This window comes from Astatotilapia calliptera, chromosome 17 (assembly GCF_964374335.1).
Source record: "Astatotilapia calliptera chromosome 17, fAstCal68.1, whole genome shotgun sequence".
NCBI classification, from domain to species: domain Eukaryota; kingdom Metazoa; phylum Chordata; class Actinopteri; order Cichliformes; family Cichlidae; genus Astatotilapia; species Astatotilapia calliptera.
This window is the reverse complement of record NC_137438.1, coordinates 39938523-39954065: the sequence shown is the minus strand read 5'-3', so window position 1 is coordinate 39954065 and position 15543 is coordinate 39938523. Positions and strand designations below refer to the sequence as shown.

The 15543-nt window shown below is 45.9% G+C and overlaps 1 protein-coding gene across 3 annotated transcripts; it reads left to right on the top strand.

The window, feature by feature from the left end:
• Positions 1 to 6155: 6155 nt before the first annotated feature.
• On the top strand, positions 6156 to 15142 carry c17h1orf53 (chromosome 17 C1orf53 homolog). Of its 3 annotated transcripts, none has more exons than XM_080291672.1 (4): positions 6157 to 6627; positions 8251 to 8352; positions 9571 to 9663; positions 14938 to 15142. In XM_080291672.1, exons 1-3 carry the CDS (start codon positions 6340 to 6342, stop codon positions 9640 to 9642), a joined length of 462 nt encoding a protein of 153 aa, XP_080147798.1. In that variant the 5' UTR covers positions 6157 to 6339; the 3' UTR covers positions 9643 to 9663; positions 14938 to 15142. The 3 variants fall into 3 exon arrangements, with proteins under 3 accessions (XP_026002662.1, XP_080147798.1, XP_080147799.1); XM_080291673.1 differs by lacking the exon at positions 14938 to 15142 and adding an exon at positions 12124 to 12260 and having other exon boundaries at positions 6163 to 6627; XM_026146877.2 differs by lacking the exon at positions 14938 to 15142 and having other exon boundaries at positions 6156 to 6627; positions 9571 to 9785.
• The last annotated feature ends 401 nt before the right edge of the window (positions 15143 to 15543 follow it).

Genomic DNA, 15543 nt, shown 5'->3' with positions numbered 1-15543 from the left:
TTCAATATCTATGGCAGCAGTAGCTTCAGTGCGGCCCTGGGAGCCGCTGAGGGGGCTAAAAGTAGGAAAACAACTGATTTTGTCCAACAAACACGGATATAAGCTACAAATAGTCTTTGTTTTATTTCTAACTAAATGAGCGTAAAGATTTTTAAAAAGTCTTCAGTACCTTAAGATAATGAAAACAGTGAAATAGTCCAAGTTAAACACACACATGGTTGATAAGTGTAAGGCTGAGAGAATAAAAAAGTCTGTTTTTAAACTGACCTCAGGTCAGCGGGCAGCTTACTTCAAGAACAGGACCACAGTACCTGAAAGTACCCTCAGCACGGAGGTCTGACTCTGAGAACAGTCCAAATCTGCACCTGATGACCTGAGATGACTCATTGGGTTATAAACAGTGAGCAGGTCAGAGATGTGCTGCGGGGCCAGACTATCGAGAGCTTTGTGAATTAGGAATTCTAATTCATAAATTCTGTGTTGAACTGGGAGCCAGTGGAGTGCGTTCAGTACTCGGATAATATGTTAATATTTCCACTTTTGTTTAAGTCAAGTCAAGTCAAGTCAACTTTATTTGTCAATTCTGCCACATGTACAGGACATACACAGAATAGAAATTGCGTTACTCTCAAACCCTAGTGATTAGAAAAATGCAAATAAAATAATTAAAAAGTAAAAATTTAAATAAAGGACTCAAATGGAGCGTTAACATAGTCAAACCTGCTCGATGTGAATGCACGAGCCAGTTTCTCTGAATCAATTTGAGATAAGAAGAGACAGAGATATATTTCCTCAGAGAGGAAATACATCTGTCTTGTTTCTGTTCAAGAAAACTTTCTAGATCTCCAACAGTGAATGTCATCAGTGCTTATTAGTTTGTGAACAAGGGTTAGATCATCAGAGGGAAGCAGCAAGTGCAACGTGGTGGAATACATTATGATTCGTTACGACAGAACTGAGCAGGAACGTGTAACAGTTAAAGAGTAATGGACCAAGAACGGATCCCTGTGGAACCCCTGACTGAATTGTTATTTGTGCATATCTAAAGCTACTAACTGAAGTAGTAGCTGCAGGTGTTTTGGTTCTCGAAATGTGCGCTGCTTGTTGCTGAGCTGGGACTATTCAGCATATTTATTATATTTGCAGACAAGAGTGACTTAAACCAAAACGACTCACCCAAAACCACAAAAGCCAAAACAATCGGCTGAAAAATGCAGAAACAGTCAGGAGAGCTGAGAAGACAAATCTCTGTGGGTTTGTTACATATGATAAACCTGTTTCACATCATGCATACAGTGACTGGATGCATTGTTACTGTATTATTATTACACCGTGCACTGATAAACTGTGTGCTGCATGCTGTGTTCATAACACCGGAAATGCTGTATCTTAGTCCAGCACAAGAATCACATGGTTCTCTAAGCTTATAATGAAGCTGCCAATTGTTGTCTGCTGTGTGACAGGATGCATACACGACGCACAGACGGCGGCATGTGGGTTTGGGCTCGACAGAAGCAACGTGACAATGATAACATCTTAATCTGTGCTAATGGCTCCTAAAGATCGGAACAGACTCTGAACCCTACAGCTCACTTACTGTTCAGTCTAATCCTGCAGCCCTGTCAGGAATAATTAATAGTTAAAAATGTAAAAACTAATGTTATCAGCACCATCTGCACTGCAGCCTTGTAACTTCCTACAACAACTACATCAGCAAACATACCTTCAGCTCTCTTTACCATTTTTATCAAACCCCTATGACAGTCTGCTAATTCTCATCATACCTTCCTGCACGCAGGTCCATGTGTCCACCTCTGGAAATGAAAAAACACAAACTGCATCTTTTGAGTACGCTGTGGAGCAGACGTATGGATTTATGCTTTATGGTCATCAAAATGTTTAGATTAGCCATCTCTTACTTCGGGGTTTATTTCACTATTTCTTGCCAGGGCCTCTCTGTTGGTAAACCTACGCACATGTAACTTTAATGTTTACAGTTAACACTGGAGCCCCGATTATTAACAGGTGACTCTTACTCAGCGTATGAGTAAATGCATCCTTGGCTCATACAGTTAAATCCACATCCACAGTTTTTTCTTATCTGGGTCTGTGCAGCATCACAGTGGAGTTTAACTAAAATAATTAATATGTGACCAACTTTTAGGCTTTCAGGTTTAATATGTTTCAATATGTTTTCACACAAGGTTTGCATTCTCCTTAATTACAGCCTGTGATGATGGGCTGTGTGGTAGGCAGGCCGGAAAGGTGGACCAGGACTGCATGCTGTGTTCATAACACCGGAAATGCTGTATCTTAGGACTCAAAACCCGGAGGTTAAACTCAAAACGCAGTTTTATTGCTAGAAAAAACTCCTGAAAATCAAACTCACAAAACTAAAACTCTGAAGATGGGAACTAAGGAGCAAAACTGTGAGACTAACATGCAACAAACACACAGCATGTGGCGGGTAGGACACATTAACAATGCCACAGAAAGCAAAGGCAAACAAAGGGCTTATAAACACAGTGGCGTAATCAGGGAATAGGAAACAGGAGGGAGACACAGCTGGGACAAATTAGAGCTAACAAGACAGGGGGAAGTGAAACTGAATACACTGACATAGGACATGGCCCTTCAAAGTAAAACAGGGGCCATGTCTTCCTTCTCTCACCCCAACCAATCACAGCAGATGGCCCCGCCCCTCCCTGAGCCTGGTTCTGCCGGAGGTTTCTTCCTGTTAAAAGGGAGTTTTTCCTTCCCACTGTTGCCAAAGTGCTGCTCATAGGGGGTCATATGATTGTTGGGTTTTTTTCTCTGTATCTATGAAGCGCCTTGAGGCGACTTATGTTGTGATTTGGCGCTATATAAATAAAATTAAATTGAATTGAATTGAAACCAGAAACAATTTGCAAAGACTTGACACTGAGAGACAGACCGAAGACTATAACAGAGGGAACCAGTGAAGACGGCGATTTAATACTTGGACAAAAATCCTTTGCAGTCAACGACTGCTGAAGTCCCATAGACACAGACATCACTTCCTCCCTTGAGATGCTCTGCCAGGCCTTTACTGCAGCCAGTTTGTGTTGCTGCTTGTTTGTGTGTCTCTCTGCATTCAGTTTTGTGTGTCTGTGAAGGCTCTCCATCATCCAGGTCATTGGAAAGCATCTGGACTTCTTTGGGTTTCTTGAAGTTGAGTTTTCAAGATGCTTTTCTTTCCAAGCTCCTTGTATTCAGTTTTGAATAGAATCCTTTATTGGGCTGAGATCAGGTGACTTGACTTGGACACTGAAGGTTATCTTTGCCTGAGAATGTCTCGGGTTGCTTTTGCAGTGTGTTTTGGATCCATCTGCACTGAGACGTGGGGTCCAGTCAGTTTGCAGCATTTGTCTGAATCTCAGCAGAGAGTACAAAGCCTTGCATGTCACAATTCATCCTGTTACTTTTATCAGTAATAAACACATCAGAGCACAAACTGTTTCCCTCCTTCTCCATATTTCTCCTGTTGTTGTGGTTCAGGTTAACCTGTGTTTCATCTGTCCACAGTAACTGGAAAAACGAAGAATAAAGAAAAGTAACGGAGCAGATATGTGCCGTTCTTGGGTCTAACTATTGGTTTGAACCTTATTTTTTTACTTGCTGTATTTCTGTTTCTGAAGGCATCTCGATTGTAGGCCTTGACAGTGTTACCTCCAGAGTCTTCCTGACTTGGTTAGATGTAAAACATTTTCTTAACTATAGAAATAATTCTGTTCTCAAGTCCCGTATTGTCTTCTGTGGTCTTTCTGGCCCTTCGGTACTGTCGATCAGGCTGCTCATAAGGTGAGTTTCTCTTGTGTTTGTTGCTGTTGGTGGTTTTTCTTCTTCCTGATGAGCGCCTTTATCTGTCGCCCTGTTTCCTTGGGTCTAATACGTAAGATTACAATGAAAAAATCTACTTCAGATATTACGTCTGCCTCACATGTACAGGCCATGAATGTAAAAAAGAAAGAAGCTATAATACCTTTTGTGTGTTTTTAAAACAATGCATCATACGCACTGGATTCTAGCGGCAGAGAACACACGAGGACTTCTTCCGTGTTGGAGGAGGTGCTGGAAAAAGGCTTCACCTGACGCTCCGTGGTAGCGGTGAAGTAAAAACCGTTGTTTGTACGATTGATCTGTGTGATGAACATCAAAGAGCGGTGTTTGCACCTCCCACAACTCCACTGAAGTGTTTGTTGGTATGCAGCAGGTACAGCGTGGGGTTTGGTGTTATTGTGCAGAAGAGGCTGCGATGACTGGACTTTCAACTGCATAATTACAGAGTGTCACAAGTATGTGCAATAGAATAATATCAATGTCTCAGTGCACAATGATGTTACTGTTAAACTAGTATCAAGCTACTGAAAATGTCCTCAAAGTGCCACAGTAATATAAGCAAACCGTGTAGAGTCCCTATCCTTTTATATGACCACCATAATCTTCTCCAGAACTCTATATTAAAAACAATGCTTGTGAGAGAGATGAGTCATTGTCCTCTTAAAGGGAAATGCATGCACAACGAGCACTATTTTCATTCTAATGGGACAGGGTTTGTTCACTGCTGTAAACCTCGTGAGCTGAAGCTAATTCGCTTGTAATATCTCAAACAAAGCGAGCCCTCACACTCGATCACTTACTTGTCAAAGGAGCAGCTCTTGGCACTTGATGACACAGTAAATTCAGAACTCGATGCTACTATCTAAACTCTTGAGACACGTTTCAGCCATATTTGTCTGGTGGTAACCTGGAACCAGTGGCTTAGATATACCTTCTTCTCTCCCCACGAGAGTGTGACGGGATCAGAGGCAGATATCTTCAGGCTGACTGGAAGGTAATTAAATGGCAGCAGCCTGGGCCGTGCTGTTTCAGGCATACGTATGAAATGATCGTGGTGGGGCTGTTGCCATGACGTTGTGATTTCTAAAAAAATGCAGAAATTTGTGAACAATAAAACAATAAAAGCCCAGATAATATTCATTTAAGAGTTCCTGCTGCTGAAAAAAGGACAACGCACTGTTTCTCTGTCCTTCAGCGATCCCAGTAATCTGTTACAGAACGTCTTCAAACATGTTTTGTCTACCTGAGGAGCGAGCTTGAATTGAAATGTCACATAGACGAAAAGACACAAGCAGGGTTCATGTTGGGACGGTGCAGCAGGGAGTAAATGCAGCCTGCAGCAGAGTTAACATAAAATCATTCTGGAGTCTGTTGCCAAGTGAATTTATAAAGCATCTGTTACATTAATCAGGTCGCTTTTACAGCATGAGATGATGCGCCAAAACTGCCAAATATAGAAAAGGTTTCGATGGAAAACAACGGGCCTTGGAAAATACATCATTTGTTTGGCTTTTGTTTAAATATGTCTTCCCTTCCATGCTGTGCGTGCAAATATTTTTATCAGTGATGTGTAATTTGTCTGAGGGTAAATTGACCCCACAATGTCAGTCAAAAGACACTTGTCAGGTTTCATTACCCATAATTGTGGAACAGGGGCATCATCAGTGGTGGCTTGCAGCAGCGGATAACCTTGAAAGGACTCATTAATGTCCACTCACCAACCTTGCAGTTATCCGTCCAAGGCACCATGTTACTTTATTATTATGGAAAGCTGTCTGCGTTTGTTCTGCAGCGCAATCACGCAAAGAAAGACAGCATGCTTCACCACCCATATACACACAGAAGTATATGTGTGGACAAACATTTTTGTTAATGGCTACAGAAATATCTGCTGGTGGCTTTCATGGTTAGCACTCACAGCAAGAAGGTCCTGGGTTCAGTTCCACCACAGACCTGTCCAGGGTGTGCTCTCCGTCTTGACCTAAGAGGGGGTTTGGCTCCATGACCCTGACAGAAGTGGGTGGATGAGTTCTTTAATAGAAAGCTAATTGTAGTCCCATGAAATAGATGTTGCATGTTTACCCCCATGCTATAGCAGAGGCTACAGAAAACAAGGCCTCAGTTTATCGGTGTGACACTGAATAATAACGCTCCAGCAGGTCACCACTTTTTCATTCAGGATTTGTGGGTTTTGGTGATCTTTCTAACAGTGGACTTGTACCTCCGTGTAGTGGCAGCTTTCTAACAGCAGAGGCGCTGCACGAGCCGGTGGGTCGGAGTTACGTGACGGTCACATTGGTGGCACGTGACCAGGGGCCGATGAGGAAGTAAAACACTTTCTGTGCAGCAACGTGGGGAGAGGCTGGATTTGAACAGTGTAGATAACATGAGCAGGGAAAGGCGCATTCGCGTTTCTTTCCTCACACAGTGTCACAGTTGTTCTCTTAATAAAAGCCGCTTCCTGCTTGTAACCTGCAGATGGTTTATCGCAGAAGCATGTTTCGCAAAAACTTCCCGAGTAAAGCGTTTGTCTGCAGACTCGTTCTTCTCTGCTTCCACTTGAATAAACGACTCGTAGCGATGTCGATGCCAAAGCTGTCGGGAGAAAGCTCCGAGCCACCGGCGAACAGCGGCGCGTCACAGATCGACGAAGGCACGACAGCAGCAGACGTCAGCGACGCGGGGGGCGAAAACGACCCCTCCTCCGCGGGAAAGTTCACAGAGGGCGAGATGGCCATCCACAGAATCCATAGACTAGCGTGTGCGGTAAGATGCATCACTGAGACAGCCAATCGTGTCATGTAGCACAATCGGACCGCAGATCCACGGGTGATTAATTACACGCGCTTTACAGAGAAATGATGATAATTCTGGGACAGATGATGATGCAGATGATGAGATATTCACAGTTTTCTGCGTTATTCTGAAAATGTTTCACAATCTGTAATCATAGGTTTCTGCAGATTGATGAAGCTCTGCCTGTGTTTGATTCTGAGAAACTCTGCCTCTCTAAGACGCTCTCTTTATACCCACTCATGTCACTGAGCTGCTGCCAGTTGACCTGATTACTGATAAATGTTGTTTCTTTTTAGCTCCTCTTACTTTTCAGGCTCCAACATTTTTGTTGGAATAGTTTTTTTTATTAGTCTTTTCTCTTAAACACAGTAACAAGTTAAAATCTGACGTCAATAATCTGGAACAATACCAGCATAATGTTTTCAAACTGGCCACCGTGTGTTAGCAGCACGATAACCTGGCAGCTACGATGCATCTCCTTCCTGTTCCCAGGGCGGTGCCCCCAACCCTCCTCCACGTCCCCCGAGCCCTTAACCAAGTGACATTTAGGAAGATGAAACCACTGATGATTTTTGACTCAGTCTTTCCATTCTAACCCGAGATAAACATCTTAATTATTTTGCAGTGAAAGTGTAGGTATTGGAAAGAGGTACGAAACGGCGCCTGAACGTAGGCGGTGTCTGTGTCCACCTGTTATTGTTGTGAACTTTCACACAGAGGAGAATACCTGCCCGCTGCCCCAAAGAAATGATGCTGATTGTTTGTGCTAGATCCATCATATTCACCAAATCTCACTTGCTCTTCCATGGAGCAGAACCAGCGAGCTGTGCTGATGACAGCGGTGAATAGGTGTCATCCGCGTGCCTTTAGGCTTATCTGTTGTAAATATTGTGCTTCGGAGTGTGGATGAAGTTGAGGCAAGTTGGCCGCGACCTGAGGAGAGCGGTAGGGCCTGGGTGGGAAAAGTACAATACAGAGGGGGCCCAGCTATGCCAGCTTCACTATGTGGCCTTGCAATGGCATGTGAAATGACAAGCCGTGTCACCAAAGGGCCTGGGGCCTTTTTCCCTTTGTGGCCTGTCAAAGCTCACCAACTAGTGGCTCTCAGTTTGAAACAGACTGAGAGATGACATTTTGGAACTTCCTAAGGGATGGAGAGGAGTTCAGGCTTTTTCCACTTACAGAAGGTGTTTTTGTGCAAGACGAATAACTGCACCAAATAAAACAACGACTGTCTGTAAAGTTGATTTTTCACCATCCTGAAAATTGTCAGAACGACGTGCAGGTTTCAGGGCTACCAGCGGATTAGTCATAGCGTATTCTCACTACTGAATTGCACGCTAATTAATTAGTAATATCTTAAGAATGAGGGTGTCTTACATCTGTTTCTATGCTCAGAGGTCACCCAGTCCTCCTTCTCGTTGAACCACAGCAATCTGTCTCTGCATACGTTCTTAGGCACTATTTTTCTTGCAGGCGTCCTTGTGTTTGGGTGAGTATATGTATCGTATGTATTTCTGTGTGCACGGTTCACATCCCGCCACGTGTTTGTGTGTCGCTCTAATTGAATGGTAATATCTTCATTATGCTCAGGCAAAGAAGCAGATGTACGTTGACCCTTCCAGCGGGTATAAGGTGTTCACAGAGTATGCCCACCTTCAGAGAGGGAAGTGCTGCGGCAGCGCGTGCAGACACGTGAGCTCTTTGTTTTTACTGGTTTTTCTCCCTGTTTTTGTCCTCTGCCGTGTTTTTCCCACCCTGCACGTTTGATCCTGTCTGTTTCCAACGGTAACCGACCTCGTTTGTAAACCGTGGTTCTGCCAGAGCAGTTTTGACCAACGTTCGTCATTTATTTTCAGCACAAAACATGAAACGAAAGCAGGTTTGGTGGGTTGGAGCTTCCATGGTGTCGTAGAGGATGAGCTAACAGGGCTAATGACGCTGTGTGTTAGTTTCCAGGCTGCTTTCTGTACGTGGATGGAACCAAATAGAAATAAAACCAAATAGATGGTCCAGTACGTTGCATCAAAATATGAAAGGGCACAAACATGTAAACTGTCTTTATAACAGCACCTTTCAAGATAAGGATCACAAAGTGCTGCACACCAACAATCCACAACAAACACAACAGCCTATACAAAGAAGGATCGATGTTTTAAACAGTTAGTGCCGTCTACAGTCTCCTTCGGTCTTCAGGTTAGAGCGAAGAACCTCCGACGCCGTCAAAGACCTGCACGTTTTATATGGATGCACGGCTTCGCTACAACAATCAGAGCTCTGATCGCCGAGCTCGAGGACCGAGGAGCCTCACGGTCGCATTTTGGACAGCAAGTGAGACCAACGCACGCTGAATTAGTCCAGTCTGAGGACACGAAGGCATCATAATAATAATCCTTCCTGACGGTTCAGCTGAGATCACAGCAGTAAATATGGTTAAGATCAAATTCTAGGTTTGACTCTGTGACACAGACTTGAGACGTGAGCGTGACATTAGCAGAAAGGCTCATCTGCTCAGAGTTTGGGGATCTATTTTCTCAGCATCATTCCTGACCTCTGCTGGTTTCAAGTTTCCAGACTAAGGATCGGTGATGGTGAAATGCAAAGCTGAGCGGTTCATCCGTGTGTAACAAACCAACTACACAGACGTGTTGTGGGTTTTCTGACGGTGTCAGCCCCGCTCTGCTCATATCTGCTTTGCTCTGTCCCACCGAGTCTCGTTGTCCACTCTCCATCCCTGCTCTGGGTTTTGCTTTCGCACCGTCCCATCCCATTCCGTCTTCCCCCCTGTCCTTATCCGACTCGTCCTTTTTTCCTTTGCTCGATCTGCTTCTCATGTGTCGTTCTCAGTGTGACTAAAGCTCTGCTCCACATGCAGCTGTTAACCGGCGCTAATTTATCTCTCGTCTCCCCCAGTGTCCATATGGCCAAGTCAACGTGAAGGACCCCGCCACGAAGAAGCGGTTCAATTCCCTGTTTTACGTGTAGACCTAACAGCCTCGTGCCAAGGTAACGCGCTAGGAGCCTGTTTGGAATGGAAGCCACCGCACATTGCTTGTCTTCTGCCTGTCGTTATTTGGACTACTTGAGTCATTTTTTTCTTTTAGCCGTGTAATAAATGATGAAATATGGGTAGTGTCTGTGCAATACCTATCTCTTATGAATCACAACTATTCTTAGGATTATTTTCATTCTGGCAAAATGGGAAAGGAGGAGAACGGATTTGTTCACTAGACCCTCATGCAAACCAGCCTTTTATCACATTTTTGTTTTGTTCTGTTTTGCAGATACTTGTTTTTTCCTCTCAGTGTCCAGTGAAATGCCTTTGAGCCTCATTTTTTCTTTTCTCTTCAAGAGTATTTAATATTTTGTAGTATTCTGCTCTTCTGATGCATTTACAAGGGTTGTGGGAGTATGGAGATGAAAAACTGAGAGTGCATTTTAGATCTTTGCCCTCCAGATAAAGGGCATATAAGCGAAAGTAACTGTAAGATAGTCAGATGGAGTCTTGTGCTCTTTTGCTTCGCATCGCTTGTTATTTTTTTTCTCTCCCAAACGTACGACTGCATGAATATTAGCATCATTTACACACCACAAGTGCTTGACTGAACTGTCTACCTTTGACTGAGATACTGTGTTGTTAAAAATAGGAGGGTGCCAGGGGTCAGCCCTCACACTTGGCTGCGCTGCTTTTACACCACTTGATGGAATCAGGCTGTTAGCAAACATGCCACGGACATCAACAGCAGCCCTCCCCACCGGACTTGCAGCTCAGCCTCCTGGCAACACTCGGCTACAGTGCAACTCCCCGCGGCTGCTCTCCTGAGCCGCAGCCTAATGAACTCCTGGGCCCTCTCATCCCAGGACTGCAATAGATCAGCTCGGCGCTCACCAGCTCGCTTAGACGCACACATGCGCAGGCAGGCTCGCTCCATCGCAACACTGCGTGGCTCCTAATAGGCCGATATAGAATAAAGGTTGCACTTGACCGCGCGCTTCGTAGCCCTGAGTGATAGCGCTAGGTAAGGTCAAGCGCTCGTATAGAACTACCTATGCCGTGGAAAGATGCGGCGCTTGATTTGCGAGTGCATGTGGGTAGGCGGCGTGACGCCTCCGGGCGCTCGCCGGTGTTGTGCCAAAAAGTGATTGTCTGCCAAAAACTGATTTCCAGTGTTTCTGTGTATTTTTTATGTGTAATATCTTTACGTATGTTCGTAAATAGACTTCGGTGAACAGGGGATACAAAGGGGTTACATAAAGAATTAAAAAATTATCTGTTTTTTAAGTATCTTTACAACTTGTACTTACATTATAACCATATCTGGTCCTTTATCCCCACTTAACATATTTTTACAGAACTATTGTAATATTTGCTGCCATTTCTGCTGTGCTCTTGGCCAACTTACTCTTACAAAATACATTTTTAATGTTAATGAGATTTTTTTTACTGCATAAATAAAGGTTATATAAAAGTCGCTGCCAAAAACTGATTGCGGCTTGTATCTTGCTACACGAGTGTTGTTTGTGGCTCAAGATGACTTTATGTCATCCATAAGGGATGCATTTGACATATGTTTAACATATTATAGCCCAACAAGTTACTTATAGCACTTTAAATATGAGCAATCGCTTTTTGGCAAATACCGGAAATCAGTTTTTGGCAGACAATCACTTTTTGGCACAACACCGGAAACCCAACGCGCACGCTCGTCCTTCTCCGCCCGATTGGGCAAACGGCATCGCCATGAGAGGATGTGTCTTTTCCTCGGCAGGTGGGTCCCAAAGGCAAGTGCTTAGCGATCGGAGCAAAGCCCTGTGAGCGGCTGCAAGGAGATCGGTGATCCCGACAGTGCTGGGGAGGACAGGTTCTGGGGACGCGTCGTCAGGCGGGATGAGAGGCGAGTTTATTTGGTGTTATTCTAAACCGAGGCAGCGGAGCGTGCGGCAGCAACATTTCTACAGCGGGACGGCGAAGGTGTCACACTCATCAAGTACCTGGGCCCGCTTGCCTGCCGCGGCTCTGCCGGTTTTGCCTAGGGACTCGTCTGTCACATTAAAGTAGATGCATTGCCATTCAGGGCCTCGGCGGTCCCGCAGCCTGACCATGAAATAGGCCAACTTTCATGTCTGCCTCATCCCTCCACGTCTTCCCAATCCAGTGATGGCACAATTTGAATTTTTTCCCCTCCATCATCTTCCAGCCTAGCAGTTTGTGACTGAGACGCAAACAGCACACCTTCCACAGATTAGCAGAGAAATGCACTCCGGTTACTAATTCATCCTTAATTCATTAGCGTTGATTGAGTAGCCTGTGAAGTGCACTGGGACAATGAGAGAGAGCGTTCAGCTAGTTTCTGTGTTTAATCACTGAAACAAATTAATTTATCTAACGTTGATTAAAGTCCCGCCTTTTATTTGGGTTGTCTCTGGGTTGAGCTGCACCACGATCATTTTCTCTTTTACCCACAGTGCACATGTGCTCCCAGCAGCCGGTTAGACACGTGAGGCGACTCTCTCAGGCGTTTTGGACTGAACATGTCGGACCCTCAGCTGGAGCATATGCTGTACTGGAGCAGAGTGGCAGCTATACGCCGTGTGCCTTTCTGCAGGATGATGGCACTAGCTGCAGAGAAAGAGCGAGCTGTCCAGTTTGGATCTGTGACCAGACGTGCTCCAGTCACAACCAGTTGACAGGCCAAGCAGCAGCCCCCACCCCCATCGCACCCCATCTCAAAGGGGCACAGCAGCCCCGCGGCCAGTGGCCCCGACCACAGTCGGTTACAGCGTCTCCATCACTGCTGGCCGGAGCAGCCAGGAACTGACACAAGGTTGGCAGGGAAAAAAACTTAAGTGTCAGCCATATGATGGCTGAAAGGAACATCAGTCTCAGCAATTGGCCAGGCACCGCTCAGTATGCCTGCCTGCGTGTGTGTGTGTGTGTGTCTTGATATTGAAGCAGCATTTGAGCAGCCCCTACATCAACGTCTGGTCGTTCTACACAGACAATGTCAGCTCGCCTCGGGGCAGCAGCCTCCACAGTGGTCATATGGACAACCACATCCCTGTGGTAGAATTAGTGATAAAAAACACACATGGCCACTGAGTGACAGTCAGCGCACCAGATTCCTTTGGACAGACAGGGCTGCAAATAGCACAGAGGAGCAGTTTCTCCCTCAGACCGCAACTGGTGGTCAGGCTCATGCCAGGCCGAGCCGCGGTCGCCAGATGAGCCCAGATAAAAGCAGAGTCGGGGGCAGTCAAAGGCACTTAAGCGCCCAAGGAGCACTTTGGCCTGTTTATTTCCCTCCTGGTTTTGCATCGCCGCAGTCGTTCGTGATTTCTCATCTGCGCTTTGGACCCGACGTGTCGCCGCTTTCTTCAGCTGTCATGCCGTCTAACCTCCAGCTCGCTTCACATTACGCCGTCTTCTGACTCTGTGTCCTCGCTCACTGAAGTAGAAAGACGGCGCTTGTTTGACAGCAAAACGATATTTACTAACCCTCTCCTCGCAAACGCTGCTCTGCCCCATAAGGTTATGTAGTGATAAATAACATCCATCTATTATGTTTCCATGTCCTTTCTAGTGTGTCCAGATACGGACTAATACACGCACCATTCCCCAGAAGGATACCGTGTCCCCAGAGGTGCTGGGGGTGGGTGGGGTGCATGTAGTGGTAGCTGTTCTGGAGGCAGGGAGGGGAGGCAGGCAGCAGTTGGTGTGCAGAGAGCAGCGGCTCAGGCTGGCTAGTTAAGAGCTTCTCTTTCCTATCCTCCATCTGCCAGGGACTGGGGTTGTGATTTGAGCTCCAGCAGAGCAGAGCAGGGAGGAGATCGAAGGAGGGGTGGATGGCGAGAGGGAGGGGGGGGGGGGGGGGAGCGTTGCTTGGAAGAGGCAGAAAAGGGAAAGTGGTAGAAGCAGGATGAGGCGGGGGAGAAATGACCAGCAGGAGGAGACGTGGAGATTCTCGTATTATCCTCTGTGTCGTTATTTTCTTAAAATCGCCGTTCAGCATTTCGCCTCTTTATGAGACGCCGCCGGGGGGGGGGGGGCGTTTCCCCTGTTTTGTGCATTTCTGACATGGCCTCTGCTTCAATAATTACAAAGTCACGTCCACTGTGAGTTTGTAAATATTTCCAGGATGTCTCACCATCCAGCCACCCAGGCTCATGAGACTGGGATACAGCTTTACAGTGCTTCACTCCTCCCTCTGTTCCTCCTCCTCGCCTCACCCTCTCCCTTCCCTTCCCACCCCTTTCCTTCATTCTGTCAGCGTTTAGCCCGTGGTTCCCTGCACCTCACTGGATCCTGGGAGAGCCTTCCCACCGCCTCCTCCTCTTCCTTGCTTCTCTCCTACTCCTCGCCTCCTCGCCTCCACCACCTCTCCTAGGCTCCTTTTCTGGCCATGCTTTGGGAGTGACTGAGAGCTCCCTCTGTGAGACTGAGTGTCACTTGAGGTGACCCAGAAATGATAACTCCAGATGAACTCTGGATGTGTGGTAATCTAACCACCGTGCCCTACAGCAGAGAGGAGCCAGGCACTCGGGGAGGTGCGGGGGTGGGCGGGGGACAGCCAGGCGACCTGCTTGGCGCTGTAGCCGCGGTTTCGCCGATTTAACCAAGCGCGCTGCAGCGCCTGTCTGGGTATCGTGCTCCTAGCACGCTGTGTGTGCGCTCCGTGTTGTGCTACGCTGTGAAATAGATCTCAGTGTTGTTGCATTATTGATGAGATACACTGTGATGTCAACCCAGGCTGAAGGAGCAAAGCAAAATGACTGTTAGCAGTGTGGCACGTGATCATTTATGCCAGCGGTGCAGAGGTGTAATTAACTGTCACCCTTTGCTCCAGCCCCGGTGCTCGTTCACACAATATTCTATTCACTCGTAGTCAATTGAAACGAGTCCATCCGTGCACGGCGCGCCGCTCCGTGGGGAGCACGAGCACGTTTGGGTTATCTTGTTGTTTTTCTGGATGACCTCCCTTTCTCGTGTTAAAGATGAACGTGCACTTCAGGAGGAGCTGAGCGCTCCTTAAACGCTTTTCATTCTCGTACCGGTGATACCGTTTAATGCGCGATTGTCAGTTTGCATTTCAGGTGGAGAATAATAAGAAAGTAAGAAACCTCGCGCTCCTTGTACTTACCTCTTAAATTGAGAAAATACGGCCTCATTAAGAGAGACACAACCAAACCATCCTCAAAACATAAACACTATTAATATTTACTAAAATCTTGACATTATTAATTATTGGTGAATTTTTCATCAGCCTTTCTTTTTTTCATTAGATGTTGCAACACAAGGCCACACAAGGCAAGTGTGGAAGTCTACTTCCTGGCTGAACAGACTTATTATTGCTTTGAATTTTTATGAAGTTTGTCAGCTCAGCTCCTCAGAAAAGGATCCGGGCGTGCAGTGTGCCAGACACATATGTCTTTTTTGTCTTATTTGTGTTTGTAATGAAATGCATCAATAAAATTAGACTAAAAAGTGCGGTGGGAGTCACGTGTCGTCTTGTTTTAATGGATCGCACATTTTTATTATTCGTTTGTCGTCACGAAAATATGAAATCAAGGAAGTCAGAGAAGGGGGGAGTCGGGGGGAACAAAAAACTGCGACCTTTCCTAATAGGCAACCCTCCGCTGTTTTGGTCCAGTACCCACATGATTCAAATGCGCACAATTCGTCAATTAATGAGCACTTTTATTTTGAAAATGGCTTCGATTTGGTATTTGGTTATTCAATACCAAAACATTTTCCCCTCCAGGCGTGTGTTGCTGCGCTCCCTATCTTTGTCAGATTTGATTGATCCAGTTTGACTTTACACCCTAATTATTTATTCACACAAACCTCTCCAGCCAGTGAGCCTGTAACCGTGCTCAGCTCACCTCAGT

What these genes read in the sequence shown, in the direction of transcription:
- c17h1orf53 (XM_080291672.1), top strand. Translation starts at nt 6,340, where the DNA reads ATGGTTTATCGCAGAAGCATGTTTCGCAAAAACTTCCCGAGTAAAGCG. An exon ending in TCCATAGACTAGCGTGTGCG is followed by an intron (nt 6,628 to 8,250) that starts GTAAGATGCATC and finishes CATTATGCTCAG; the next exon opens with GCAAAGAAGCAGATGTACGT. An exon ending in GCGGCAGCGCGTGCAGACAC is followed by an intron (nt 8,353 to 9,570) that starts GTGAGCTCTTTG and finishes CGTCTCCCCCAG; the next exon opens with TGTCCATATGGCCAAGTCAA.